Below are 27,960 nucleotides of genomic sequence, written 5' to 3' on the forward strand. Positions count from 1 at the left end.
ACGTCAAAGTGCAAGTAGATAAATAGGTACCACTCCGGCGGGAAGGTAAATGGCGTTTCTGTGCGCTGCTCTGGTTCGCCAGAAGCGGCTTAGTCATGCTGGCCACATGACCCGGAAGCTGTCTGCAGACAAACGGCAGCTCCCTCGGCCTATAGAGCAAGATGAATATATATATATATATATACACACATACATCCACACATACATACATACCCAGTATCCAGCTGAGCTATGCAGAGAGGTGTGATTCTTCTCCGTCCATCTGCTGTCCGAGTCTCAACTTGTTTCTTTAAAAGATTCTGTTGGGGGGAAAGATGGCTGTTGGAACTTTTGCTTGTAATTGCTATAAAGGCCTATTGCAATGCATCAAAAGTCTATAAACTGGACATTTTATCAGTTTATTAAAATACTTCTATCCCTCCCACTCATACAAAACAACAAGGCAGCATATGACCTTTACAATAAAACGGTTATAATAAAATGTAAGGTACCATAAAGAGAATACAAAATAATAATGATAGCCGGCTCATCGTAAGAAAATTTGAGCAGGTAAATAGGCCTATTGCCATAAAAAAAGGCTTGAGGAGCTGTCTGAAAGTTAGCACTGATTACGCCTGCTGAATCTCCGAGAGCCCAAGTCCAAAACTCTGGATAAGCCCACTCCGCAGTTTCATGTAGATGTTAAATATCATAGGTGGTTTTCAACCCGCGTGCAGTGGCACCCTGAGGTGCCTTGAATGATGGTCAGGGGTGCTGCGGGCAACACTGGCCTCTGTCCCTCTTTCCTTCCTTCCCTCTCTCTGATGCCCTCTTGTGTCTCTGCCTCTCAAAGGCTTGCACAGCTGTTTGTTGCAGCAGCCTTGGCTGCAAACTCTGTAGGCGAATGGTGTCTCTGGGGCTAGCCAGGGGGTGCTGGTTGCTAGGAACCGAGGCGGCCTTGGAGTAAGCAAGCAAGCAGGCGAGGGAGCCCAGCCAGCAAGTCCGCCAGCTCTTGCTGTTGGGAATGGACAGACAAGTTGCAGACGCCTGTGGGGCAGTGTGAGGAGGCACCTCTCTTTGGGGCGGGGCGGGGGGCAGCTCAGAGACCAGAGGATGGCAGGGGCTGCCCGGAGGGGAGAGGATAGGAGGCTGAGAGAACACTCCACCAGGGTGTTCAAAAAAGGGTGAGAGGCTGCCAGCTCTGCAGGGAAGGGGTGACATTACTCCTGAGCCCCACAGTGGTGACGCAGAAAGAATGTACAGTGGTACCTTGGGTCACAGACGCTTCAGGTTACAGACTCCGCTAACCCAGAAATAGTACCTCAGATTAAGAACTTAGCTTCATGATGAGAACAGAAATTGTTAGGCAGCAGCATGAGGCCCCATTAGCTAAAGTGGTACCTCAGGTTAGGAACAGTTTCAGGTTAAGAACGGACCTCCGGAATGAATTAAGTTCTTAACCTGAGGTACCACTGTAGTTGGTCAAGGGAGCTGTGGATTCAAAAAGGTTGAAAACCTCGTACGTCGGGGATAAAACTGAACCCTGAGGAACCACACACCCTTAACTCGGACAGCAGCTTCAGTAGGATACCACGGTCAATGATATCAAAAGCCACTGAGAGGTAAGGAGAATGAAGAGGAACACATTTCCCCTGCCTCTTTCCCGACAGAGGTCATCATACAAGGCCACCAAAGCAGTTTCTGAGCCAAAGCCGGGTCTAAACCCAGATTGAAATGGATCTAAGAAATGACTGAATCGCTCAATGCTTCACCAAGGCTCCAGTTGTCCATGTCACAGCCTCTCCAGGACTAAGCATGAGTGGCTGGAGGTCTGTGTAAATGATACATGGGAACCACAGCAACAACCCTTCTGTGCTGCGTCAAGGAGGAGCCAGATGCCAAACTTTCCCCTTTTGCAAAGGTGACATGAAGGAAAAGAACCACCACCACAGTCACCTACCTTCCTAATGTCTTCCAAGCTCTCCCCATTCACCATGCTTGCTACTTTAGGTGCTGCTGTTGAGCCAGCTGCATCTCTCGCTGCTTCGTTCTTCTTTTCCACCTGCTGCTGCCTTTGCTGGTACTTCAGCATCTCTGGATTCTCAATGATAGCAGTAGACAGGTGTGCCTCGGTCATTATAGCCAAGCTCTTGCCATAAGTGGTCTGGTGGATGTTGCTCTAAGGGGCGCAAAGGTGAGAACACAAGAGCAGCCGCTTAAACTGCGTGCACGAATCTTGATCAGAAATGACAAAGGACTCGGGCAACGGACTGAATATCCAAATAATGCAGAAACCTTCAGCTGTACTGACTCATTTATTTCCGGCTGCATTTGTCTGCCGGCTTGCACCATTATTTAGAAATGATTCAGGTGCTATGCAAAAATGAAGGCAGGAGACGGACTCTGAGAAAGAGGTTTAGAGAATGCGGACAGGAGGGACCAGAGGAGCATAAAAGAGAGTAGACTAAGGAAAAGCAATAGATAAATGAGAATTTCTGAAGGAAGCGATGGAGGGCATTTCAAACACCAGTGATGCTGTAGACTGAGCATGCAAAGCATGTACAACCCCACTAAGCTAGCCTTTTCCAGCCTGTGCCCTGCAGATATTTTGGACAGCAAAACCCATTGTCCCTGCCCAGTGGCCATACTGGGGGGGGGGGGGGAGTGATGGGGAGGGTCCAAAGCATCTGCCAGCTACCAGGTTGAGGAATGCTGCGCTGAGCTAATGGACATCCCCTTTCAATGATGGCAGAAAAAGGAAAGAAGACTTGAAAAGCATAGGGATGTACACAAAAAACCAGGTATGTGTTGAGTGCAGGAATACATGCACATAACCTGTTTAGAGTGCACCTGCCATATATTCCCAGCTGTGATCCAAAGGATGTGTTAGAACTGGCAACATGACCCCCACCCTGGCAACAAAAGGTTCTCCCAGATGCGACTGATCAGCACAGTTCTAACCATGTCTACTCAGAATCAAGTCCTGTTGAATCCAATCGGGATTACCCCCAGGTAAGTGAAGTTAGGGCTGCAGCCTTAATTAGCAAGCCCGTCCAAAATAGCGCAGGGTACCTTCTCTTCCTCGCTCAGAGGGTCGCCAAGCTCGTCTTGGGAAAAATCCAAAAACGCTACTGATCCATCCATGGAGCACACCAAGATGCCAAGCCCATTTAAGGTCCTGGGAAGACAAAGATGGAGGATTTTGATTAGTACCTTAGACTGGAAAGAACAGCTCATGTAACTGGAAGACAAGCGGTTTGGTGGGATGTAGTTAACCTGCTGGTAAACCCAGAAACACACACACACACACACACACACACACACACACACACACACACAAAGTTCTCACATCAACCAGCCCGCAAAATTATCAGGCATCCTGAATGATATTCCTGAGAAACTTTGCAAACCCGAGCAGCGTGCAGTATGCTTTCTGGGCCCAAGTACTCATCATATCCTGGGAGCTGCTGTAGAAGTTGCTCCTTCCTGCAATGCCAGGATTAACATGGGGAGACCCAAGCACAGTGGGAGAAGTCCTCCTTGCCAGCATGAGCCGAAGTTGGCCGCTAGCAGAGTGAAACTGCACACGGCAGGTCTGGAACTTCTAACATGACCCTGGCGGAGCGGGAAAGAGTGGCACTGCAGAAGCTCTCATGCCATCGAGGCAACAGGGATACCCAGACCTAACTTCCCTGCCACTGAAGAAAGTCTTGCAGAAGATAAATGAGTGTTCCAATACCGCAGCAGGGAGCAGGATGAGAAACTCTAAGTTCTGGCCTTTTTTTGCCTGTGCTTTTCAGATGGCCTTGGTTTTACACAGTTCAGCTTCAGAGCATTCACAAGCTGCACTCCTTAAGAAAGGAGTCTATTGCTATGGAACTGCGGTCAGAGGAATGGCTTTGCGTATATGGGGCAGCAGGCAAATCATGCCCTACTGACCCTATGTTGTGCTGTCACCATTCCCTGTTCAGCTATTCAAAAATGTAAGCTGGCCGTCCATATTGCTTTATACCATAACAACGTGCTAACGGACCGACAAATCAGCCAAACACTCACAACACCATTTCAAGAGAAAGCGGGAACAACTGGCAAGTGACTATGCTGCTGTCTGATGATCAATGGCATAGTATTTCATACATGCGTAAATAATGGCCATTATAGAATTCATAAGATCAATAGGAAAAGACTGAGCCATCTCAAATACTTCCTTCCCACAACCAATTTCTATGTCTTCTTTTTTGCCAGGATACAAAAAGCCTCAGGCCAACAGTTTTTGAAACATATTCCAGAGACTCTGGAGGTTCTTCAGCAGCTTATTGGGAAATTCCCCAGTGAAAAGAACCACAGATAAGCTTCCAGAAAGATAGCTTGTGGTGTGCAATAGCAAAATGTTTTAGGTGTTTTACAGACAGTACCAGCCTTTCCTGGGGCTCAGCATGTGCTTTCTGCATCAGCTTTTAAATACCTGCTGCAAACTTTTCTATTCAGTCAGGCTTATGCCGGCAACTCAGAGCACATCTTTCCACCACAGTTATCCAATTTCACCTTTCTCACATGGTTTTTATTGTATGGTACTATGTACAGCTGCCGTGAAACTGGTTCGGTATTTTCTTTATGAATCAGCAGCAAGTAAATATTTCTTATAAATAAATAAAATGAGCTTCTTGGGAAGGTGGGTGGGATACAAAAAAGTACGATGCGCACAATGAAAACAGCCTGCTTTAAAACAAACCTTCCCCCCCCCTTTCCCTTTTAATAAACGCAAACAGGAATAAAATGCAAATTCAAACCCTCAGATGTTCCTTGGAGATGTTAACGTGCTTTACTTACTTGGGCGCTCACTAAACAAGCCAGGCATGGCAACCTACCCTGACATCCGCCAGACTTCATTTGATTGCCCTTATCAGTTTTATGGATGGTTTCATTTTACTTTGCCGAAACCTTCTTGGGCATTTTACAGTGTTGTTCCCTCCTTTTAATGGGACTTAAATTTGTGGTCTTACGTTATACTATCGGTATTACCGGTGTGGGTGTGTGTGTTTTTAGCAGGAACTCGGTGGAACTAAGTTCCCTCAATTTTTAAAAATTAAATAATAATCTCTTTTTTTCTTTTTGTTTTGTTCTGGAATGGATATACACCCTATGCCTGAGCCAAAAATCCACCTATATCTGTAATCAATAAAGTTGTGGCCAATCCAGATCATTGTCTGCTTGAGTTTATTAATCGCATCTTACATTTAGCCACTACCTTGGGGGGGCGGCGGCGGCGCTGCGACTGGGCCTGCTATAAACTAAACTAAACTAAACTAACTAACTAACTAACTAACGAACGAACGAACGAACTAACGAACGAACTAACTAACTAACTTCGTGATGAGTTCCTCCACCCTTTTTCCAGAAAAAAAAAGCCACTGGGAATTACTACTCTGGTTGTACAACTCCGCCCCGAAAGCAATGCTGAAATCTGCAGCCTAAAAATCTTTTAAACAAAGGGGAAGGGAAGCACTTTTTCTAACCACCCACTTCCTGCTTAGGCACACCTTTTATTATCGTGCTGAGCTCAATTAAGGCCCAGATCATCAGCTTTGCTTCTCTTACCACCTAATCATTTCAAACCAGCAGAGGGAGCAACCAGAAAGAGGAGAGAGGGAACAGGCTTTTTACTGAAACTGAAGTAGCACTGCGGCGCCTTCAAGTGGCAGGGAGGTATCATTGCAACGTGGCATAAGAACATAAACATAGTCTCCTGGGGGAAGGAGCTCCATAGTTTAACTGAGCGTTGTCAACTATGTCTTGGAGTCCAGTCACCGCACCTGCCTTTCCAATCTGAACAGAGCCCCAGAAATTTATTCCATTTGTTTTTGCACTGCACTGCAGTCTATTAGACTTCTTATTGTTTCTAAGGCACTCACCATGGTGCCTTAAAGTAAAGGTAAAGGGACCCCTGACCATTAGGTCCAGTCGTGACCGACTCTGGGGTTGCGGCGCTCATCTCGCTTTATGGGCCGAGGGAGCCGGCGTACAGTTTCCGGTCATGTGGCCAGCATGACTAAGCCGCTTCTGGCGAACCAGAGCAGCGCGCGGAAACGCCGTTTACCTTCCCGCCGGAGCGGTACCTATTTATCTACTTGAACTTTGACGTGCTTTTGAACTGCTAGGTTGGCAGGAAAAGGGACCGAGCAATGGGAGATCACCCGTCGTGGGGATTCGAACCGCTGACCTTCTGATTGGCAAGCCCTAGGCTCTGTGGTTTAACCCACAGCACCACCTGCGTCCCTACCATGGTGCCTTAGCTACAAGCAAAAGACAAAATCAAGGATACGTTGTAAACCACAATGTTTTTATTTTGTAAAAAAAAAATAGCTGAAAACTCGGGAAGTCAAACATTACAGAATTAAATGGGAACTGATGGTTAACCACAAGGATACAGTTTAATGAAACTGCAGAATGACTGGGCTTGCTGCCAACAGGAGATCACTATTTCCCAGTGAACAGCAAAGGAAATATCTTTTGTCGCAATCCAAGCCATATTTTGACAGCCAGTGTGGTGCAGTGGTTAGATCACTGAACTAACACCACAGAGACGCAAGTTCAAATCCCCACTCAAGTCATGAAGCTCATGGGTTGAACTTGGGCAACTCGCTTTCAGCCTGACCTACCACACAGGGCTGTTGCGAGGATAGAACGGAAGTGATGAGAACAGTAGCCGCGACCTTGCTCTTGAGAGGAAAGGGGGAATTTAAAATGTAGTTAATGAATATCTTACCACGAGATGTCCATGATTGACTTGTCAAACAGCTCATGTATGACAACCAAAGGCCTTTTCAGACACGTCAGCTAAACAACAGAAAGTTGCATGGTGGTTATTGTCATACACAAGTCTCACATCCCACTCTCCAAGATCCAGCAACATGTAGAAGCTCATGAAACATTAATTCATGCAAGCTGAATGCCCAACAATGGAAAGCCTAGAGTGAGGTGGTCCAACGCACAACCCATGGGCCACATGAGGCCCTCAAGACCGTTTTTGGTGGCCCTCAACAACATTTGACACCACACACACACCCCTCCCCAGCCTTCAAGCTGTCCTACCAAAGCCGGGTAAGCGAGGTGCTGAGCTTTGGGAAGGAGACGTGAGGGCTCTGACAGGGTCCTAAAGTCATCCCGCCTTCTTCCCAAAGCGTAGTTAGAGGCCTCGCTCCCCCCACCCCCTGCCTGACAAGGCAGTTTGCAGCCCACGGGTTCTGCGTTGAAGTACTCTTGCGGCCTACTTGGGCTGCCCTGACCTAGAGGGAGAGAGGGAGGAAAGTATAGTGACGTTCCCGGTAAAACAGCAACTGGGCCATAATGCACTACACACTAGCAGAGACAGGCATAACTCCTAGGAACAAGCACAGGTTTTACTGTTGTGACTCTCCCCGACCCCTAAGCTTTGCTTTTTTACTGCTAAATATATAGGAACACAAGAAGCTGCCCTATACTGAGCACAGCCGTCTTTCCCATTGGGTTTACTGGTGGGTTGCGCCAGGGCGCCGGCCTCTCAGGGGCGCCCCTGCGAGGGGGGAGCTGCAGGGCTTTGCCGGCGGCCTTCCCTTTCCCTCCTGCACGCCCGCCAGCTGCGCCCCATCAACCATATGGCTGGCGAGTGTGCAGCTTCCTTACCAAGCCTCCATGGGAAGAGAGCGATCCCCGCAGAGGCTTGGGAAAAGGTCGACAACTCTGGGAAACAGGGGGTGGAGCGCCGGAGGAAACTTTGCACCACGGCGCCGGATATGCTTAAGATGGCCCTGATACTGAGTCTGACCACTGGCCAGTCTACCTCAGTACAGTGGTACCTCGCTTCAGGTTACATACGCTTCAGGTTACAGACTCCGCTAACCCAGAAATAGTACCTCGGGTTAAGAATTTTGCTTCAGGATGAGAACAGAAATTGTGCGGTGGCGGTGTGGCAGCAGCGGGAGGCCCCATTAGCTAAAGTGGTGCTTCAGGTTAAGAACAGTTTCAGGTTAAGAACGGACCTCCGGAACGAATTAAGTACGTAACCCGAGGTACCACTGTATTGTCCACACAGACCGGCATTGGCTCTACGGGGTTTCCTAGCAGGGGTCTCTCCCAGCCCTGCCTGGCAACACTGGGGATCAAACCTGCGATCTTCTGCTTGCAAGGCAGAAGCTCTATAACGGAACTACATCCCTTTTACCACTAACAGAAATTGGTTCCCTGCCACTACCCGTGTTCTCTTCCAGGAACTTAGCATATTCATCCAATTAAAAAATTATTTAGACTAGGGTTACCAGACGTCCCCGGTTTCCGGGGACAGTCCCTGGGTTTGCAAATCTGTCCCCGGACAAATTCTGTCCCCAGATTTGCAAATCTGTCCCCGGGAAACGTGGCAGTGGCAGCCTCAGCAGCCCAGAGCCAGCCTGGTAGCGCAGTTGGCTCTGGATGGCTTCAGGAGCTGCTTGCGACGCCCACCATTTTTCCTCTCCAGAAGTCCCCATATGCTGTGTCTTGTGCGCAACACTTCATATGGGGACTTCCGGAGAGGAAAAATGGCGGGTGCCACGGCCGCGAGCAGCTCCTGAAGTCAGCCAGAGCCAACAGCGCTACCAGGCTAGCTCTGGGCTGCTATCGCCACCGCCAAAAGGGAACCAGGGACGTTCGGTGGTACAGATCTCCTGCCCCCTTCCCCCTTTGTTTTGACTGATCAGGGGAGGCTCAGGAGTCGTGGGTGGGCAGCCGTTGCCCAGTTTAAAAAAACCTGTGAATTTATGTTTCACAGGGTATGAAAGAAGGGCTTTGCACCTTTATACAATATGCCTGTGTGCTTGGGCCCAGGGTCTTTTGCCTCGCCACCCCCACTTCTGACTCCCTGTCTGCACCTTGTCTGGCAGAGAAACCATGCGCCTTGTGCCCCTCCTGGGCAACGGCCACCTGCCCACGATTCCTGAGCCTCCCCTATTTGTCAAAACAAAGGGGGAAGGGGGCAGGACATGGGAGAGGCTCAGGAGTCACGGGCGGGCCATTGCCCAGTTTTTTAAAAACTGCGCATTTATGTTTCACTGGGTGCGAAAGAAGGGCTTTGCACCTTTCTACAATGTGCATGTGTGCTTGGGCCCAGAGTCTTTTGCCTCACTACTGACTCCCTGTTGCTACTCAGCTTCAAAAAAACCAAAAAATTGTCCCTGGATTCATTGAAAAAAATCTGGTAACCATAATTTAGACCTCTTTTCTTAAAAAAAAAAAAAAAAAAGAGCTTCCCAACCAGCTAATTCAGTATCATTTAAGCTTTCTTTAAACAGCCACAACAGGGTGGTTGGTGGCAGTATTGTGATTTCCACAAGGGCCAGCCAGTCAGCACTCTCCGCAGCCTGCCAGGAAGGCGGGAGAAAGGTGGCTTCATGACTGTCGCAAAGACTAGCCAATCAGCACTCTGCACAGCCGGCTTACAACCAGCTGCTCCTATGCACAATTCGATGAAGTTCATACACCTGTCCTAAAAGGCAGAACCAGAGTGGGGCCCACTGCTCAAGATACACATGTCTACCTCAGCCTGAGCTGGGCCATGTCAGCTAGAACGGAAGACTTACTTACCCAGACAGAAAGAGACCGGTCTTTGCTGCCAACAGCACAGCAGCAATAAGGGTGGCTAGATTTGGTTGAGCTCCCATTCTTCTGCTTCTTTTTGAAGATTTTTGGATTGAATTTCTAGGGAAGGGAAGGGGAAACGACCAGAGGGTCCTCTTAAAAATTGATTTGCTTTAAGAAGCCGAGCTAAGGTGCAAAGGAGGACCAAGCAGGTATTTTTGGTCCTCGCTAAAACTTGTATGTCAGACATGACCCAAACAAAGAATTATATAAATCTCTCCCAACATGCCTATTCTGTGTATTTCTGGGATGGCTGCAATGAAATACAATTATTGCAAGAAAAAGGAAAAGGAAAAAAGCTCTTTTGGCTCCTGTAGCCTCCTTGACTACCCTCCTGCTCTCTTTCAAGACCTTAATAAATAGCTAAAATAAGCACATTTGTCACTTTTTGTTCCTGAAGCCTACTGTTATCCACACACACACACACACACACACACACACACACACACACTGCCACCCCATGCAAGACCTGGCTTAATAATTACCTAAAATAAGAACAATTGTCTCTTCGGTTCTGCTTCACTTCTGTCTACGATCAGGACAGGGAGTAATTTAGACCATTTGGGGAAATTCTAGGGGTGGTGCCACACCTTAAAGAAATAACAGGGCACTGACCTGAAAATGGCCATGTTCTGCTTTTGCTCCTGCACTATAGGACAACCTTCCCCCTGCCATACACACAAGGTAGCAGCTTATCACCTGCTTCAGGTGTCTTGTAAAGGTGTAGCTTTTTGCCTGACTGGTAAGATCAAGTCCTATCTTCATTTGTTTGAATTTCCTGCATACCTGTTTTTATTTATTTCTATCTGCTTTTATGTTTTTCCCCCTCAGTTTAATAATATTGTTTGTTTTTGATGCAGTACGTTGCTTAGTTTTTTAACACAGTGGTACCTTGGTTCTCAAATGTCTTGGTACTCAAACAAGTTGGAACTCAAACACTGCAAACCTGAAAGCAAGTGTTCCGGTTTGCGAACTGTTTTCGGAAGCTGAATGTGCTCCTTTTTGAGCGTTAACGCTTCCAATATGAGTGCCACACTTCCGTTTTGAGTGTTACACTGGGGTCCGTCTGTTTTTGCTATTTATTTTGGGTTTGTGTTTTTGTGGCTCTTTTTGTTTTGTTTTTGTGACTGTGTGGAACGCAGTTCAGCCTGCTGATTGATTGTGTGACTGCAGTACATTGTTTATTGCTTTCATTTTATGGAGCAATGGTCTCGTTAGATAGTAAAATTCATGTTAAATTGCTGTTTTAGGGGTTGTATTTAAAAGTCTGGAATGGATTAATCCATTTTGCATTACTTTCTATGGAAAAGCATGCCTTGGTTTTGGAACACTTTGGTTTTGGAACGGACCAGGGCACCACTCTGTGTGTGCGTGTGTGTATATATATGTGTGTGTGTGTGCACGCGCGTATGTATATGTGTATGTACAGTCATACCTCGGGATAAATACGCTTCGGGAGGAATATTTTCGGGTTGCGCTCCGCAGCGAGCCGGAAGTAACGGAGCGCATTTCTTCCGGGTTTCGCTGTGCGCGCATGAGCAGACATTCAAAATTACGTCACACGCATGCACGGAAGCACCAAAACGCGGCCCGCACACGCGCAGACACGGGTTATGTTCGCTTCAGGATGCGAACGGGGCTCCGGAATGGATCCCGTTCGCATCCCGAGGTACCACTGTATATAGATATGTACAAGTGTGTGTGTGTACATATATATATGTACGTGTATATATATATATCTGAGTTCATAAACGCTTTAAAATAAATGAACCTACCACCACTGTCACTGCTTTGCGATGGCCAACAAAATCCATGTTGGTCTTCCACCCGTCTCGCTCAATGATCTGTGCCGTGGGACCAGAATTATTCATGGCATGAGCAGAGACGAGATAGTGTCCGTCGGGTGACCAGCTGAGACGTAAAACATGGGTCGTTCCTCCACACTGAAAAGTAAAATCAGGCCACAGGGACTGAGCATCACGTTTGCCAAATGTTCATGGATGATAAATGACACCCTTATCTGTAACCAGATTCAACACATATTATCTGTCACTGGCAGCATCTGGGGTGGCACTCACAGGTGCCCATGTCACCCAACCACTTTGGCTTCCTGGAGGATAGGGCTGCCAATGGCTACTAGGCTGGGGATGCTGCATTCTGCCTTCACTGTTGGAGGCAGTCCGCCTCTGAATACCAGTTGTTGCTGTTGCATTCAGGTTCTGCTTGCAAGCATTTGCTTGGCAACTGTGAGAACAGGGTGCTGGACCAGATGGGCCGTTGGCATTTTCCAGGAGGCTCCCTCTATGTTCTTATATGTTCTCTTTTCAGTCGGGCACAGAAGTTACGATTTGCAACCGTCTTAAGCTTCTACTACGTGAAGCCCCAGTTTCAGAATGCAGCAACTGGGGAGAACACACACTGAATTCCTATGCTATATGTGGGAGAGAGAACAGCCACATGCACCCAAATATATATGGACCACACGGTGCTCAGTTTGGAAATGATGGCACCTGCTCGTTTCAAAGGCACCTAACTGAAGAAGGCAAAATCGATCAGCTGCTACGGCTTGGCTCAGATCAAGAACAGGCCAGGAAGCAGCAGTTCAGTTAGGTGCTTTTAGTCAAACCTTGGTTCTCGAACGGCTCCATTTTCTAATGTTTCAGCTCCCGAAAACAAGGAAGTAAATGCTCCGGTTTTCGAACGCTTTTCGGAACCCGAATGTCACGCACGGCTTCCGCTTGAGTGCAAGAAGCTCTTGCAACCAATCGGAAGCCGTGCCTTGGTTGTCGAACGTTTCGGAAGTCAAACCGTCTTCCGGAACAGACTACGTTCGACAACCGAGGTTTGACTATATGAGATTAACAGATGTACATCTTAAGGGGCCAATGTGTATTACTTCAATTACTCTGCTGTTTGTGGGCCGTTCTACTTAATTGGCTGAGTGGGGCCCTGGATGTTTGGCGCAAAGTCCTGTCTCGGATGGCAGGTGCCTTGGACTCACACTTGTCCACTTCTCTTTGCAGATTGTAATTTCCTCCTCCCCCTGGATTGCAGGATGCAGACCGCCAAACAACAGTTTGCATTTGTCCTGAGAGCCAGAACTGCAAAGCTGGGAGCCCTGACATCTTGATCTGAAGCTGGGGGTTGAATACGCATAAGGGACATGTCAGGGAACTGCCATCGGTTGAGGAGGGAGAGAGGAAAAGCCGGATGGGTTACAAAGAGCCCCCAAAGATTGTGGAAAGCAGCTCCTCCTTGGCGGGGGAGAGTAACCACGACTCCAGTGGAGAGGAGCTGCAGGGTTCGGAGGAGGCGAGGCGTTGCCAGGATACCTTGCCTGGGCAAAGCGGGAAGGGAAGAGGTCCACTGTTACCCACGTAACTGGGCGTCAAGAAATTACTTTGCTGGGGAAAGTTTAAGCCCTGCCCACTCACGGATTCTGCCAGTGAATGAGCCAGCCACGGGAGAGTGGCGCTCCGGACAGATAAAGTTTATTTTGCATCAAAAGCAAGGCTTCACAGCTGAGCAGGGAGGTACTTGCCTGCTTGCTCTCGAGCAACCCCTTGGAAACCTAACAGGACAAATAAATAATCCCTTGTGGAGATCTTGAAAGACATCTCTTGTACGAAGGTTTAAAATTACATTTATTGCTCCTCCCACTTCTTCCTCCAGCCCTGCCCATCACTCCACCTGGAAAGGAATGCAGCCCCTGTGCTAAAAAAGCTACCCCACGTCTGCAGTTATGTTCATTCACGGGAAGAGTTGTTGAGACGGCTAACACAACACACACCTCATCAAACGGTTTGGTGATACTGGTTTCTAGCTGCCAGTCCATGGTACGCCACACCTTCAAGCTTCGGTCATCTGCTTGCGACGCAATGTATTTTCCAACTGGGTCCCAGGTGAGCCCCTTAACTAAGCCAGAATGTCCCTTCAGAGTGGCCAGAATTTCTGCATGCAGCAAAGAGATAAAAAGATTTTTAAAAAAAAACAACACATGCTGACTTTTTCAAGAACGATTTAATTGCATAAAGCTGAGAGAGCTTTAAAATGCTACTGAAGCCTGACGACGTCTTGGTACAAGCTGGTATTCAATCATGCTGAATTCATAGTAGTTGTTGTTGTTTTTAAAGGATGCTTGCATACAAATGCAACTAGGAGATATGAAAGAATACAGTTGTACCTTGGAAGTTGAATGGAATCTGTTCTGGAAGTCTGTTCAACTTCCAAAACGTTCGAAAACCAAAGCACAGCTTCTGATTGGCTGCAGGAAGCTCCTGCAGCCAATCGGAAGCCGGGGAAGCCCCATCGGACATTCGGCTTGTTGGACATCCCTGCTCTAAAGCTTAACAATTGCAAGGCGGTGGAAGAGAAGACGCTGGGAGATTGACAATAATATTAGTGGGGTCATTAATATTCATGAGGTCAGAAAGTAGCCCAGTTTTGATGCAGTCCCAAGTCAAACCATGGCTTACTGCATTTGCAGGCTTACTGCTTACTGCAAATGAGCAAACATGTGGGTCTCCAGAGTGAAGATTGCAGCCCCTGCACTCCTCTATCAGTCCTGCCACTGCCATGCTGTTGTTGTTGTTGTTTAGTCATTAAGTCGTGTCCGACTCTTCATGACCCCATGGACCAGAGCACGCCAAACTCATGCTGGTAGCTTCGAGAACACTGTCCAACCATCTCGTCTCGCAGTTTGGTCAAACTCATGCTGGTAGCTTCGAGAACACTGTCCAACCATCTCGTCCTCTGTCGTCCCCTTCTCCTTATGCCCTCACTCTTTCCCAACATCAGGGTCTTTTCCAGGGAGTCTTCTCTTCTCATGAGGTGGCCAAAAGTATTGGAGCCTCAGCTTCAGGATCTGTCCTTCCAGTGAGCACTCAGGGCTGATTTCCTTCAGAATGGATAGGTTTGATCTTCTTGCAGTCCATGGGTCTCTCAAGAGTCTCCTCCTGCACCAGAATTCAAAAGCATCAATTCTTCGGCGATCAGCCTTCTTTATGGTCCAGCTCTCACTTCCATACATCACTACTGGGAAAACCATAGCTTTAACTATACAGACCTTTGTTGGCATAGTGATGTCTCTGCCATGCTACCTGGGGATAAGCCATGGTTTTGGCTTAGCATTACATCTGAGTTTGGGCTCATGGTTTGCCTTCCCCAGACAAATCGTGAGTGGTAAACCGAGAACAAACCCTGGTTACAGCATGTGGTTTTTCTGGAGCAAGACAAACCATGAGCCCAGGTTCGAACGCAATGCTAAGCCAAAGCATGGCTTAGTCCTAGGTAGTAGGGCAGCAGCAGGACCAGGAGAGGGCACAGTCCTTGTTCCGGGAACCCACGTGATGCTCATTTGTGTTAAACCATGGGCTTCGCTTAGCGCTATAGGGTGAACCAGGTTGGTTGGTTGGTTGGTTGGTTTTGTTCAAAAAGGTTTGCCATATTGAGCGGCAGCCCCCGCAAAACAAAACCATTACCTCTTGATAGTCAGAACTCGGTGTTATACCTGGGAATTTGACAGCATTCCAGATGACAACAGTGTTATCCACACTACAAGAGGCCAGCCAAGCATCATGAGGAGACCATGCCACATCCATGACATCTGTAGGGGATATAAAAAACAAACAGACACCTTAAGCGAACCATTTCTCAGGGGAAACAGAAAACTAGCCTCCCATCCGCTTAACAGCTCCCTTTGAGTTCAGAGAACTGAAATTCACAGCCGTCTGCTTGTTGCAGACGCGAGCAATGGTCAGCGAGCGATTTTAACTGTTGGGTTGTTAGTGATTCACTGCACCCCCCCCCCCAAGAAGCTGAACAATTCTGGGCAATCCTCTCCAAAAAAAGCTCAATAACTCCAATCCCCCCCAAAAAAGCTCAACATCTTCTGAAATTGGGAGTCCCCCAAAATAGGGGGGGCGTGTTATACACGGAAAAGTGCGGTAATGACTATGGGATGAGCTCATAGGGTATGACTCTTGCTATTTGCTGCCTTTTATCTAGCCGGCCACCTGTTAAGTGAGGATGCAAATACCATATTTTCCACTCTATAGGACGCACCGGACCATAGGACGCACCTTATTTTAGGGGGGGGGGACAAGAGAAAAAAAAATCTCCCCCTCTCTGCTCAGCGCCCCTTCAGCGAAGCGGCAGGAGAAATGGAGCCCCTTCCATTTCTCCTCCCGCTTGGCTGAAGGGGCGCTGCGCAGCTCTCCCTCTCTGCTGAAGAGAGTCTTGCTCTCCTGGCTTCAGCGAAAGCAACACGAAGCCTCTGGAGCGCGTTGCTATCACTGAAGCCAAGGAGCCTGCATTCGCTCCATAGGATGCACACACATTTCCCCTTAATTTTTGGAGGGGAAAAGGTGCGTCCTATAGAGCAAAAAATACGGTAACTGCACAGAAGCAGTGCAATGGAAAGCAATGCTGACCATTCTACTGGGTGCCAAATAGCATCTATCTAAAGCATACCAGATAACGGGGAGTGAACTTTGGGATGGATTGAGAGATCAAGTAATGCACTGTGAGCACCTTCCAGTGTTTCAGACACACTTACCCCCCGAATGGCTTCGAAGGATTGAGAGACACCTCCACTGTTCTACGTTTGCAAGTTTACTACTGGAGCCAAACACTGTGCTCGGCCCAATATACCTATGGAAGACGGGAACAAGAGTTACCAAAAGCAACCACACGGCAGAATTCCTTTCTGAACCACCACAACAGTTGAAATGAAATTTAGCAGACAAAAATCTCACCCCACATTCAGGGGAGACTTTTAATAGGGAGCCTGTATTTATTTAATTTCTTCATTTTATTCAAAAGCCTAACCACAATATTTTTTTAAAAAAAATCTCTAAGCAGTGTAGACTCTGTACGATAGAAAAAAAACATTCATTGGAACAAAAATACAAACCTAAAACAAACAAAACCAATATAAATACAGTCGTATCTCGGAAGTTGAACAGTATCTGTTCCGGCAGTCCGTTCAACTTCCAAAATGTTCGGAAACCAAGGCATGGCTCTGATTGGCTGCAGGAAGCTCCTGCAGCCAATCGGAAGCCGCGGAACCTGCATCAGACATTCGGGTTCCAAAAGAACGTTCGCAAACCGGAACACTCACTTCCGGGTTTGTGACGTTCGGGAGCCAAAACGATCGACTCGCAAGGCGTTCAGCTTCAGAGGTACGACTGTAAAAGCAAGTAAAACTGGAATTCAGGGGATTAAGACACATAAGTCAGGGTGCAACCTGGTGGGTCAGGGAAAGCCTGGGCAAAAAAAATTAGCTTTTTGTATTCTAGAAAGTGTTTACAGAACTCTGGAGATAAGAAACAGGGAATAATTCAACAAACGTTCAGAGAACAAGGAAAGATGTAAATTTGGGGCGGGCAGCACACTTACGCAGCTCTCTTCCAAATCATGATCAGCTTGTCGTCCCCCCCGGAAGCCAGATACATGCCATTGTTTGACCATCGTACACAGTTCACACATGCTAACATGGAAGAAACACACACAAACGGAAAGAAGGTGGATTTTTATATCGAGGCACGTCAGAATAGTTCACAGTATTTTTTATGGGTTCGCACCCTTTGCAATTCTCTCTGTATGCTTCTGATAATCGTAATGGCGTCTTTATCTTTCTGCAGTGTTCATGCACTGGATCTCAGCTGCAGAAACAGATTGTGTTTCTGTCCCACCTGTGGGAGGTGGGGGCTGCAGCCACCAAACAGTACGAGTGGAGGGGGAACTAACCATGAATGAAGAGGGAAGGAAATGCGATTGCCTACCATTTCAAACAATGCTTTTCTTCAGAGATGTTGTGCACCCAACAAAACAAGTATTTGAAATGTACTTATTGTTTGGAATTTTAGCTTTTTCCACCTGCAGTGATCAAAACAGCTTACAAGCCGAGCAAAGCGGCATAATGTCACGTCTGTGAAAGAGTAACCCAGGAAAGCAAAATAGAACGAAACGAAAACTCAGCGACATCAGAGGCGAAGACATATCAATGCACACAACAGCAGTATGCTTCGTTTGATAAGCGGGTATTAACTGCCAATGGCAAGATTCAATATGCTCAATGCTTCAGGTCCCCTCTACTGGAAAGACCCTGTCTTTTGTACCCACATACATGTTCTGGTGGTGGATAAAGGGCAAGGCCATGGATGTTGATCTCACAACTTGGGCAGGGTCATACTGGAGGAGGTGGTGTGTATGAGCACCTAAATCTTTACAGCCTTCTGTTCTCCTTTAAAATGAATGGGTCACCGAGCAAATATTTCAGTGGCATAACTTAAGGTCCTTTTAAAAAATGGTGCAATTGAGAATGGGTACCATCTGGCATTATAGTACTACCCACTCATTTCTGGACACCAGAAAGGTATTTATAAAAAGTGGAACAAGCAGGTGGGGGGGGGGGGACAGAGAGCATGCAAGAAGATGGGTCATTCCTTAACACCAAACCATGGCTTAGTGTAACATTCAAAGCAGTTTTCAAAATCTAAAATCCTCTGATATGCAATTAAGGCCCACGGTTCTCTACACCAGAGTTCTTCAACCTGTGATTCCCTTGTGTTGTTGGACTACAACTCCCATCATCCCTGGCCAGCTTAGCCAATTGTGAAAGATGATGGAAGTTGTAGTCCAACAACATCTGGGGACCCAACGTTGAAGAACACTACTCCATGCCATTCCTGGAACTTTACTGACCAACCAGCACCAAAATGGAAATGTAATTCTCCAGGAGGGATAGATAGAAGGTAGATAAGAGATGTAGTGTTATATCTCTGGGCAATTTTCAGTAAATAGTCAATGATTTCCGACGATCAATTATTAAAGAACAAAATTCCGGCCCTGGCCCCTTTAAATTATACGTCTGAAATTACGAGAGCTGGGGGGTGAAGGGTAAACCAGAAGTGGAATTCTCTGCTGAAGAATTGTGAGCTCTGTCCATTTCTGGTACCGTACTAAAAAGCAGCCAAACAAATTCCAGGTCTCAAAATCCTTTAATCCTTACAGTATGCCTGTTGCACCTAGCCACCCTGGTGGATGTTGGAGCTCTCCTGGATCCCACAAACCTGAAGTCCGCCCTCCCCTGTTCAATCAATACCTAAATGATTGTCCATCTGACAGAGCATCTTGGGTACATTCTCGTTCTTTTCGTCTTCCTCTTTGAGGACGGGAGCCATGTTCCATATCACAACCTTCCCAGAATCCTGTCCTAAGGACAAAGAGAAATCAACATACCATTTTACAGAAAAGCGCTGGTGTTTCCACAGAGAATACTTCCGTTACCTGCATGCAGCCATGATGATGATGATGATGATCAAATAGAGAAAGACTGACAGTGCAGCACTGTGGGGTGGGTGGCTTCCAACTACCGAGTTCCATTTACACTTGCACAGCAAAACTCCCCCAAGCCCACTCTGCACCCTCCTCTCCAATATGCTCCAGAGGGTTGGGGGGACAGGACCCAGAACTGATTTTTTTTGGGGGGGAGGGGTAACAAGAGGGTGGGGATAAATTCCATTGCACAAGAGTAAATACTTGCACTTGCTGCTTTGGGTAGAGCACACAACAAATCTGCTCAGGACATAGGTCTTCAGCCTGGGTTGGGACCCAGGGATGGGTCGCAAGGCCACACCAGGTGGCCCTCAGCAAAGCTGTTGCCGCCATGTTGGATTCCAGCTTCGGCTGAGCAGACCAAAGGAGCACTACATGCTTATCTGGACCAGGACGCGTTCACTGGACAAAATGCTCATTTTATCAATTTCCACGAGTGCTGCAATGTAGAAGGAGGAAGGCAGGAGCCATTTAAGAAATAAAATAAAATGCTTATTTCTGGGCAACTGCATGCTCACGCCTTTCTCTTGCCACGCTGCAGGATTCGTTTTCATTCAGCACTGATGCAGAAGTAACACTATGTATATTGCTCTGTGAATTGCCATTTTAGGGTTCAATCATATGCATTGCTATAAGGCTACCAGCTATAAATCAGATGGGTCCTATGTTGCAGCTTGGAAGTCAGAGGTGGGTCTCAAGTCTTGACTGGTTGAAGGCCACAGGCTGGAAGCACCACTGAGTCCAATGGGACTTATTTCCAAGTAAAACTATATAGGATTACAGGCAGGCATGTGCAAAGTCCTAATCTGGCCCGCCGGTCGATTATTTAATAGGGGTAAAATCCTAAAAAGAGCTGAACAACTTTGGGGGGAAATGGTAAAAAAAAAAAGCTCAACAGCTCTGGTGGGCTGTTCATCAATGAACGCATGTTCATCAAATCTGGCCCTCTTTGAAAAAAGTCTGGGCACCCCTGGATTACTGCCTACAACTCTTTGGCACCCAAGCGGTGTTTCATAGAACCACATAATTCAGAACTGCTCAATCATAGAATTGCAGAGTTGGAAGGGACCACAAGACTCATCTATTCCCACCCCCTGAAAAGCAGGAATCCTTTGCCCAACGTTGGGCTCAAACCCACGACCCTGAGATTAAGAGTCTCATGCTCTACCAGCTGAGCTGTCCCATACATTCCCATTCAAAATACATTCAGCTAATTTGCCCTTGGCCCTAGGACACTAAACTGTCTACGCAGAAACAAAAGTTGCAGTCCATTTTAGCCATCTCAGCTAAATTGACACAGAATTCGCAATCAGGAGGAGACAAAGTACCAAAAAGAATGGTGTAAATTTTTGATCTATATAAGTGAGAACTGTACAAATTTGAAAACTTTGGCAGGATTGAAGTAAATCTTATGTCATGTTGTAATATCTAATCAAAGAAACTGCGAACTATAGAATAGAATAGGAAAACTGATGGAAGGGAAGGATGGAAGTCAACAGCTCTACGGAGCATAAAGTAGGATATATGTAATAAGATTTGATGTTTTACTGGTGTTGGTGGGTGTTGGTGGGTGATCTTAAATCTCAATAAAAATTATTTATAAAAAAAACAAACAAGAGTTGCAGTCCAGCCCATAGCATACAGATGCACCAGATTTGCTAAAATTGACAGGGTTTAAGGGATTGTGTAATTGCAGGTTGGATTCCAGGAGGAAATCAAAACAACAAAAACAGCATCATATGGAGACAAATAGCTAGAATGATTATTCAAACTTATAACCTAAGAAAGGGAAATGGGCAAGACGATTTAGTCAGATTATCAAATGTCACTCTTCAGAAACAGCAACAAGGTTTGCTTGCATTGTTGATTTGATTAACAGAAATTGGGTTGAGCAGGCCAATGTAAATAAAGCAAAGAAAGGAAACCAGTTACAGACTGTTATTAAATTACACATTTTAAACCACGCTGAGCAATGTCAAGATCAATGTAAGCTAACAAAATGGCCTTCATTGTGGCAGGGAAAACTTTTGTGTGGAGGAGGTCTATCTATATGAGGCAAAGCTGTATTGTGATGATGATCTAGCAGTTATACATTGCTGCCAGTTCTTGTTTCTGTTCTTTTCTATGGTGAGGTTATAGATTTTTAATTATTTCTGTAGTTTTAAAATCATGTCACTCCAAGCACTGGAAAAGTTAAAATAGCATCAGCAATGATACTAATAACAAATTATTACTTTTTAATTTGAAAACTTGACAAGGAAAAGAAATGGTTGGGAGAGAAGAAACTGAGCGATATTAGTTGTATAACAAGCATGTGTTGTTTGTCATGATTTTAAAATGTGTGATTTAATAACATCCTGTTGTCTGTTTCCTTTTCTTACAGGATTTACACAGCCCACAGACACACAAAAACACATATTCAAAAAGCACACAATCTTTATACGCAACAGTTGGACTGAACATTTATTCACATGTAACCACCGGTGGCGCTGTGGGTTAAACCACAGAGCCTAGGACTTGCCGATCAGAAAGTTGGTGGTTTGAATCCCCGCAATGGGGTGAGCTCCTGTTGCTCGGTCCTTGCTCCTGCCAACCTAGCAGTTCGAAAGCACGTCAAAGTGCAAGTAGATAAATAGGTACCGCTCCGGCAGGAAGGTTTCTGTGCCCTGCTCTGGTTCGCCAGAAGCGGCTTAGTCATGCTGGCCACATGACCCGGAAGCTGTATGCCGGCTCCCTCGGCCAATAAAGCGAGATGAGCGCCGCAACCCCAGAGTCGGCCACAACTGGACCTAATGGTCAGGGGTCCCTTTACCTTTTTAACCACCAGCAAGTGCACAGTCTGTAGGTATCCTTACATGCTAACAGAGCTGCTCAAATTAACAAGTAAGCACCGCTTTCAAACAAACACATGTATACAGTGCACCCACATTCCGTGTGATGTGTGAAAAAGCCTAATGGGATCTCTAGTGTGGCAGGGAAGGTATCAGGTTTTGTCCCCATTGAAATGCTGCCATCCCCTTCAATTTCTATTGGATAAGGGAAATTGCCATTTGCGCGTTATCTGTGATTATTTCACCTCTTTTAAGTGGGGAGGCAAAGAATCACAAGTAATGGGGGTGGGAGACACCTGTCACAGCATAATATATGCACTCCAACCCCTCCTCCCCATGTGAAGGACAGTATCGACAGGAGTCAAAGATCTGAACTAGCCCTGAACTGGTGTCAAACAGCAATGAATTATCATTGTCATCCATTTATTAATCACCTTTCACACAGTAATCTCAAGGCGGTCACCACACACAAAAACACAACTGATACAGTTAAACAAAACTAAAACAATGCCAAAGAGACACACTCGTGGCAAGGACACGTTTATGCAGCCGGGAAAGCCTGTTGGAACAAAAACGTTTTCCATTGTTCCTGGAAAGTACAGACTGTGACCGCCTGTCATATCTCAACAGGAACGCTATTCAACAGAACAAGGGCAGCCTGACTGTACGGTAATTTAAGGAAGAAATGTCTCAATATTGGGCATCCTACAGAAAATATGAGTGTTGAAAGACTTACAGCAAGTCTCACTTATGGTTTGGACCTCATGCTAAACCATAGTTTAGCCCAAATGCAAAGATCTATCGCGTTTTGCTTCTCCTATTGCACAAGCGAGAGCAGCAAACCATGAACCACAGCACACTTTTACATCCAAGCTGAGGATCACGGGTTGTTTTATGCCAACAAAAGCCAAGGACACACCTTGGCTTAACAAACATGGTCCAAATGAAGCAGATTACTGGTTCAGACGTAACGTTAAGACACAAACTGTGGTGCATGAAAGGAGGGTAGATCAGTATTACGAGAAATGGCTTATGCAATTTTACCTTCCACCTCTGCAACAATTTAAAATATATGTATGGTTTGCAATGGTTATCATACAATCAGCCCCACACGTAACTCTTTGGTACTGCATTGAAAAAACATGATCCATGATTTATTTTCAAGGTAACCAGTAATCAACTTGGAAACAGAGTTTTCTCAGGAGGATATAATCTGTGAACATACCTTGCCCTCCAGTTGCAAACTTGGTCCCATCTGGATGAATGTCAACTGAAAATATCGGCTTCCCTGAAAAACAGTAAGAGGAACAAAATCTCATGACTTGGGAGCCTCTTCCCACAATGTACCAGGTTGTACACAAAGTGAATTAGATACCAAATGTCTCCCTGCCATCCAAACCACCAGTTCATGTTCTGCCATGCTGCAGCACAGTCCAAGCCATACAGCGATCTGGTACTGAGTGTGACTTTTGAAATTTGTTCTGAAAGCAGGCATCATTTCAGCACATGACTGATGGCAGGTGTTGCACTTTTATTTTTAGAAAAGCAACAGGAAATCATGCTTTTAAGATGTCTATACCACTTCCAACGGATTCCGGGACAGTGTACAACTCAACCACTGAGAAAATCCAATGATTTAGGAAACTGAAAAGCTGGCAGAGGCTGTAAAGTTAGTATTAAAATGGTGGATCAAAAAAGGCAAAGAAGAAGGCCTGAAGTTGGCATGTGTTGAACCTCCTTAAGCTGGGTGGCACGATAGACAAATCCCTCTCCTTCAAACATACCTAGCACACTGCACCAATTGACAGTACATTTGTTCAAAAGGTGGCTCATCTGAAGATCTTATGACAGCTTCTCCATCTTTTGAAGCCAGTGGGATAAAAAGTCAAATAGGAGATCACACCTTATGGTACTGAGTACCTCCAACAGGTCCTCAGTACCAAGCATTAAGTTACATGAATGATATTTGTGTGAGTTATGTGAATGCAAATTATTTAATTGGCGCCATATTGTACACATGGCACTTTAGAATAAACAAGTTTGATCATAGCCCAAGGGGAAACAGAGTTGTGTGTGTGTGGCAGGAAGGTGGTGGAAGAGAAAGAAGAAACACAGCAAGAGTGCAGTATAATTGTTATTCCAGTACAATAGCTCTCTGTATTTGCATTTTGCCAAAACAGAACATCGGGCTGGATCCAATAGTGCCCTTCGAATGGGGAAGGCATGTTCCACTCATAGAAAGGCTGCTTTATAGCTGGAGACGGAGGCCAGATTTGAACTAACACTTTTGCAGAAAAGCCGCAACTCAGTTAGCAAAACATCTGCTCTGAATGCGGAAGGTCTCAGGTTCAATCCCAGTCATCTCCAAGTCGGGCTAGGGGAAATTCTCTGTCTGAAACCTTGGAGAGCTGCTGTCAGTCAGTGCTGACAATGCTGAGCTAAATGGGCCCATGGTCCAATGCATTCTCACAGTGGCCAACCAGATGAATGCAGGAAGCCGGAAAGCAAGTCTTTAGTGAAACAGCACTCTCCCCTCCTGCAGTTTCCAACAACTGGCGCAATCCGAATCCAAGCATAAACACAGAGCAAAGCCACTGTGTCTAGTAGCTGCTGACAGCCTTTACCTCCGTGAACTTCCGAGTTAAGCCAAGAAACTTTGCTCAATAAACTGTGCCAAGACACGCAGCCTCATTTCTCTTGCGTTACTCCCTTCTTGGAACGCGGGTGGCACTGTGGGTTAAACCACAGAGCCTAGGACTTGCGGCCAAAGGACTATCAGAAGGCCGGCGGTTCGAATCCCTGCAACGGGGTGAGCTCCCATTGCTCGGTCCCAGCTCCTGCCAACCTAGCAGTTCGAAACCACGTCAAAGTGCAAGTAGATAAATAGGTACCACTCCAGCGGGAAGGTAAACGGTGTTTCCATGCGCTGGTCTGGTTCGCCAGAAGCGGCTTAGTCATGCTGGCCACATGACCCGGAAGCTGTACGCTGGCTCCACTGGCCAATAAAGCGAGATGAGCGCCGCAACCCCAGAGTCGGCCATGACTGGACCTAACGGTCAGGGGTCCCTTTACCTTACTCCCTCCTTGCAAAAGAAAAAGACCAGGGACAGGGGACCTGGCGTTATGACTGAATCCGAGATTGTGGCTTGTTTCTCCCCAACAAGCCACAACTGCTAGTCTGACTTAAAACCATGTTCTGTTACTGACTTGTAGATTATGGATTGTTAGGGAGCGAAACTGGACACAAACATGTATGTAATAGAAGAGTTTGGATTTGATATCCCACTTTATCACTACCCGAAGGAGTCTCAAAGCGGCTAACATTCTCCTTTCCCTTCCTCCCCCACAACAAACACGCTGTGAGCTGAGTGGGGCTGAGAGACTTCAGAGAAGTGTGACTGGCCCAAGGTCACCCAGCAGCTGCATGTGGAGGAGTGGGGAAGCGAACCCGGTTCCCCAGATTACGAGACTACTGCTCTTAACCACTACACCACGCTGGCTAACTGGCTTTATTTCTTTATTGTATTGTGAAATTGCTACGAGATGCTTGATAGGAAGTGGCTCATCAAATAAATCATCACCATCATCATCCTCTGCCCTTTCCCACTCTGGACCTGCCCCATTTGGGAACTTTTAAAAGCTAAAGGCTTAGGCATCTGTCAAGGTGCCTGCTTCACTTCCCAGCACCAACACCGCAACTTATTTGGATTTGCAGCGGCTGCGTTATTCTTTGGTCCCTCTTCTTCCCCCGACGGTTGGCCTATTTTTATATCCTGTTGAAACAAGCCAAAAAAGGTATTTGCTCCTGTCTGACAGGGATTGATGACCGCCCTATTTGGCACAGGCATGAGGAGAAAAAGGAAACTCGGGGCTTAGGTTGAAATTTGACCAGTTCAGGAGGAAAAACAGCAATTCGGCAAGTAGCAAATCAACAAATAATATAACACTTCTTCAAACATGATAAAATAAATTTCCAGAGCTCAAATGTTACAGTACAGTGGTGCCTCTGGCTACGAACTTAATTCGTTCCGGAGGTCTGTTCTTAACCTGAAACTGTTCTTAACCTGAAGCACCACTTTAGCTAATGGGGTCTCCCGCTGCCGCCGGAGGAACACGATTTCTGTTCTCATCCTGAAGCAAAGTTCTTAACCCGAGGTACTATTTCTGGGTTAGCGGAGTCTGTAACCTGAAGCGTCTGTAACCCGAAGCGTCTGTAACCCGAAGTACCACTGTAATCAAATCCAGCAGGTCTGATACTCCCAAAATATTTGAAGTACGGTAATCGCATCTTTAGTAAGATGTCAACTTTTTTTGAAAGGAAAACAGAAAAGCAAAAGTAAAATATTTCTTCAATACTTCTTGACAGAGAAGGCACTTCTTGTTGGTTTCTGCTGACTTTTCACCACTGTACTTGCCCCACTCGCCTCTTCTTCCAGCTCCCCCCCCCACACACCCCAGTCCGCCAGAAGGTCTGAGGGACAGTGGAGCAGCCCACTGCTAAAAAATTTTGCCGACCTGTCACAGAACATCTACATGCTTCAAGCGTTTCTCCCTCTGTTGGAGGTATCTCCACGGTAAACCTAGTGTTTTATTACTTAGGAAGGAGTGCAATATGTCTCTTAATACTACTTAATTTAGAGGGTTTCCAATTCTTTCCTTTCTTACTACATCAGTAACTTCAGAGCTATGATGGCTGGATGAGGACAGATCTATGCCGTTATTTTCTACGGGCATCACTTTACAATCAGCTTTGCTAGCCAAATACCCTAGAATCAGCATTCTTATGAACAAATTGCCTAGTTATAGTCATTTCCCTAATGACAGCTTGCCTTGGTTTGGAATGCTTGTGCAGTTTGGGCCAAAATTTTCTTCCGCAACTATCCAAGCTACAGCATTCTAGCCCAAAGGCACGCCGCACACAAGCACCAACCACAACAGTACATTATACTGCAGGAACTAGCGTTTACTCTTCCATTTTCCCCTGAAGTCAATATCAACTGCCCTAAGCTACACATTCCAAAATGGTATGGCCCAGGTTGCTTTCTGTAACGTTATTTTCAGAGTTACAGGGTTTCCCACCTTTGAAGGGGTCATGTTGTTGTTGTTGTTGTTGTTGTTTAGTCGTTTTGTCGTGTCCGACTCTTCGTGACCCCATGGACCAGAGCACACCAGGCATTCCTGTCTTCCACTGTGAAGGGGTCATAACCAGGCTCAAACTAAGCCTTCTGCTATTAGTGTTTGGAAGTGTGCACTAGCATTCAAGGAAGGCACGATCTGATCTAAGGTAGGTCACAACTAAGGCTGGGCGATATCTGGTTTTCAGCTTCGTGATATATCACCAGTTAAGCATCACAATATACTGATATATCACAATGTCAGAAATAAGGATGGAGCTATGTAGAGGCATTGGCTGGCTTCATGCTTTTTCCCACATTGCGATTTTTGCATAGCCTACACCATGATTTGCAATATATTGGCCAGGTCAAAAACTATGAAACCAATATCACAATTTGGACTTCAGACCTGTTTTGGATGCTGTACTGATATACCATCACCCAGCCCTAGCCACATCAGCGGTTCTACCACAATCTCTTTCTGCTTGTATATTTAGGTTTTCGTTTTGTTTTTAAAAGAGGAAATAAATGAGGAAGAAAAAGCACAGAAGCAACAGAAGGTCTAAGGAACTCTTTCTACCTTTGACACTGGTGCAGAAAATAAAATTTCAGTAGGTACAGCTTTTGGCCTAGCTAACAAATTGTACCTGCCAAGCCTACACAGTCACAACAAGAGGAACATAAAGAGTGTTAGAAACTCAGAAATATAAGCTAATCGCCAAATGGCACACCTTAAACCTAGGTTCCGGACGCCACAATGGAATGTCTAGGCGCCATTTTTTTTTAATATTTTTTTTTTACAATTAGAAGTATTTTCCCCCCATTTCATTTCTATACCACTTTGTATTTTAAAGAATATTTGGGGGAAACCTCAAAGTGGTTTACAACACATTAAAATATCAAATAAAACAATCCAGAATAAAACCAATTCTAGCTTCAAGTAAAATATTTCAGATCCTTCTACAACTGGCATTCTGCTTTCCCCATATTTATTTACCTACTTAATTTATACAGCTGACCCAAAGCAGAAGTACTCTAGGAAGCCAGTG

At 46.1% G+C, this 27,960-nt stretch overlaps 1 protein-coding gene across 1 annotated transcript in view; it reads right to left on the reverse strand.

The window, feature by feature from the left end:
* The window catches only part of HIRA (histone cell cycle regulator), a 58,800-nt gene that overhangs the window by 24,150 nt on the left and 6,690 nt on the right, over positions 1 to 27,960 (reverse strand). The window contains exons 2-13 of the mRNA XM_077920800.1: positions 23,023 to 23,085; positions 18,734 to 18,844; positions 17,026 to 17,116; positions 16,184 to 16,278; positions 15,137 to 15,232; positions 13,418 to 13,578; positions 11,403 to 11,570; positions 9,574 to 9,687; positions 6,746 to 6,816; positions 3,052 to 3,157; positions 1,940 to 2,158; positions 214 to 299 (exon numbers count right to left, since the gene is read on the reverse strand). Coding sequence (XP_077776926.1) covers positions 214 to 299; positions 1,940 to 2,158; positions 3,052 to 3,157; positions 6,746 to 6,816; positions 9,574 to 9,687; positions 11,403 to 11,570; positions 13,418 to 13,578; positions 15,137 to 15,232; positions 16,184 to 16,278; positions 17,026 to 17,116; positions 18,734 to 18,844; positions 23,023 to 23,085 — 1,381 coding nt within the window. The remainder of the gene's footprint in view (positions 1 to 213; positions 300 to 1,939; positions 2,159 to 3,051; positions 3,158 to 6,745; positions 6,817 to 9,573; positions 9,688 to 11,402; positions 11,571 to 13,417; positions 13,579 to 15,136; positions 15,233 to 16,183; positions 16,279 to 17,025; positions 17,117 to 18,733; positions 18,845 to 23,022; positions 23,086 to 27,960) is intronic.

This window comes from Podarcis muralis, chromosome 16, assembly GCF_964188315.1.
Source record: "Podarcis muralis chromosome 16, rPodMur119.hap1.1, whole genome shotgun sequence".
NCBI lineage: Eukaryota > Metazoa > Chordata > Lepidosauria > Squamata > Lacertidae > Podarcis > Podarcis muralis.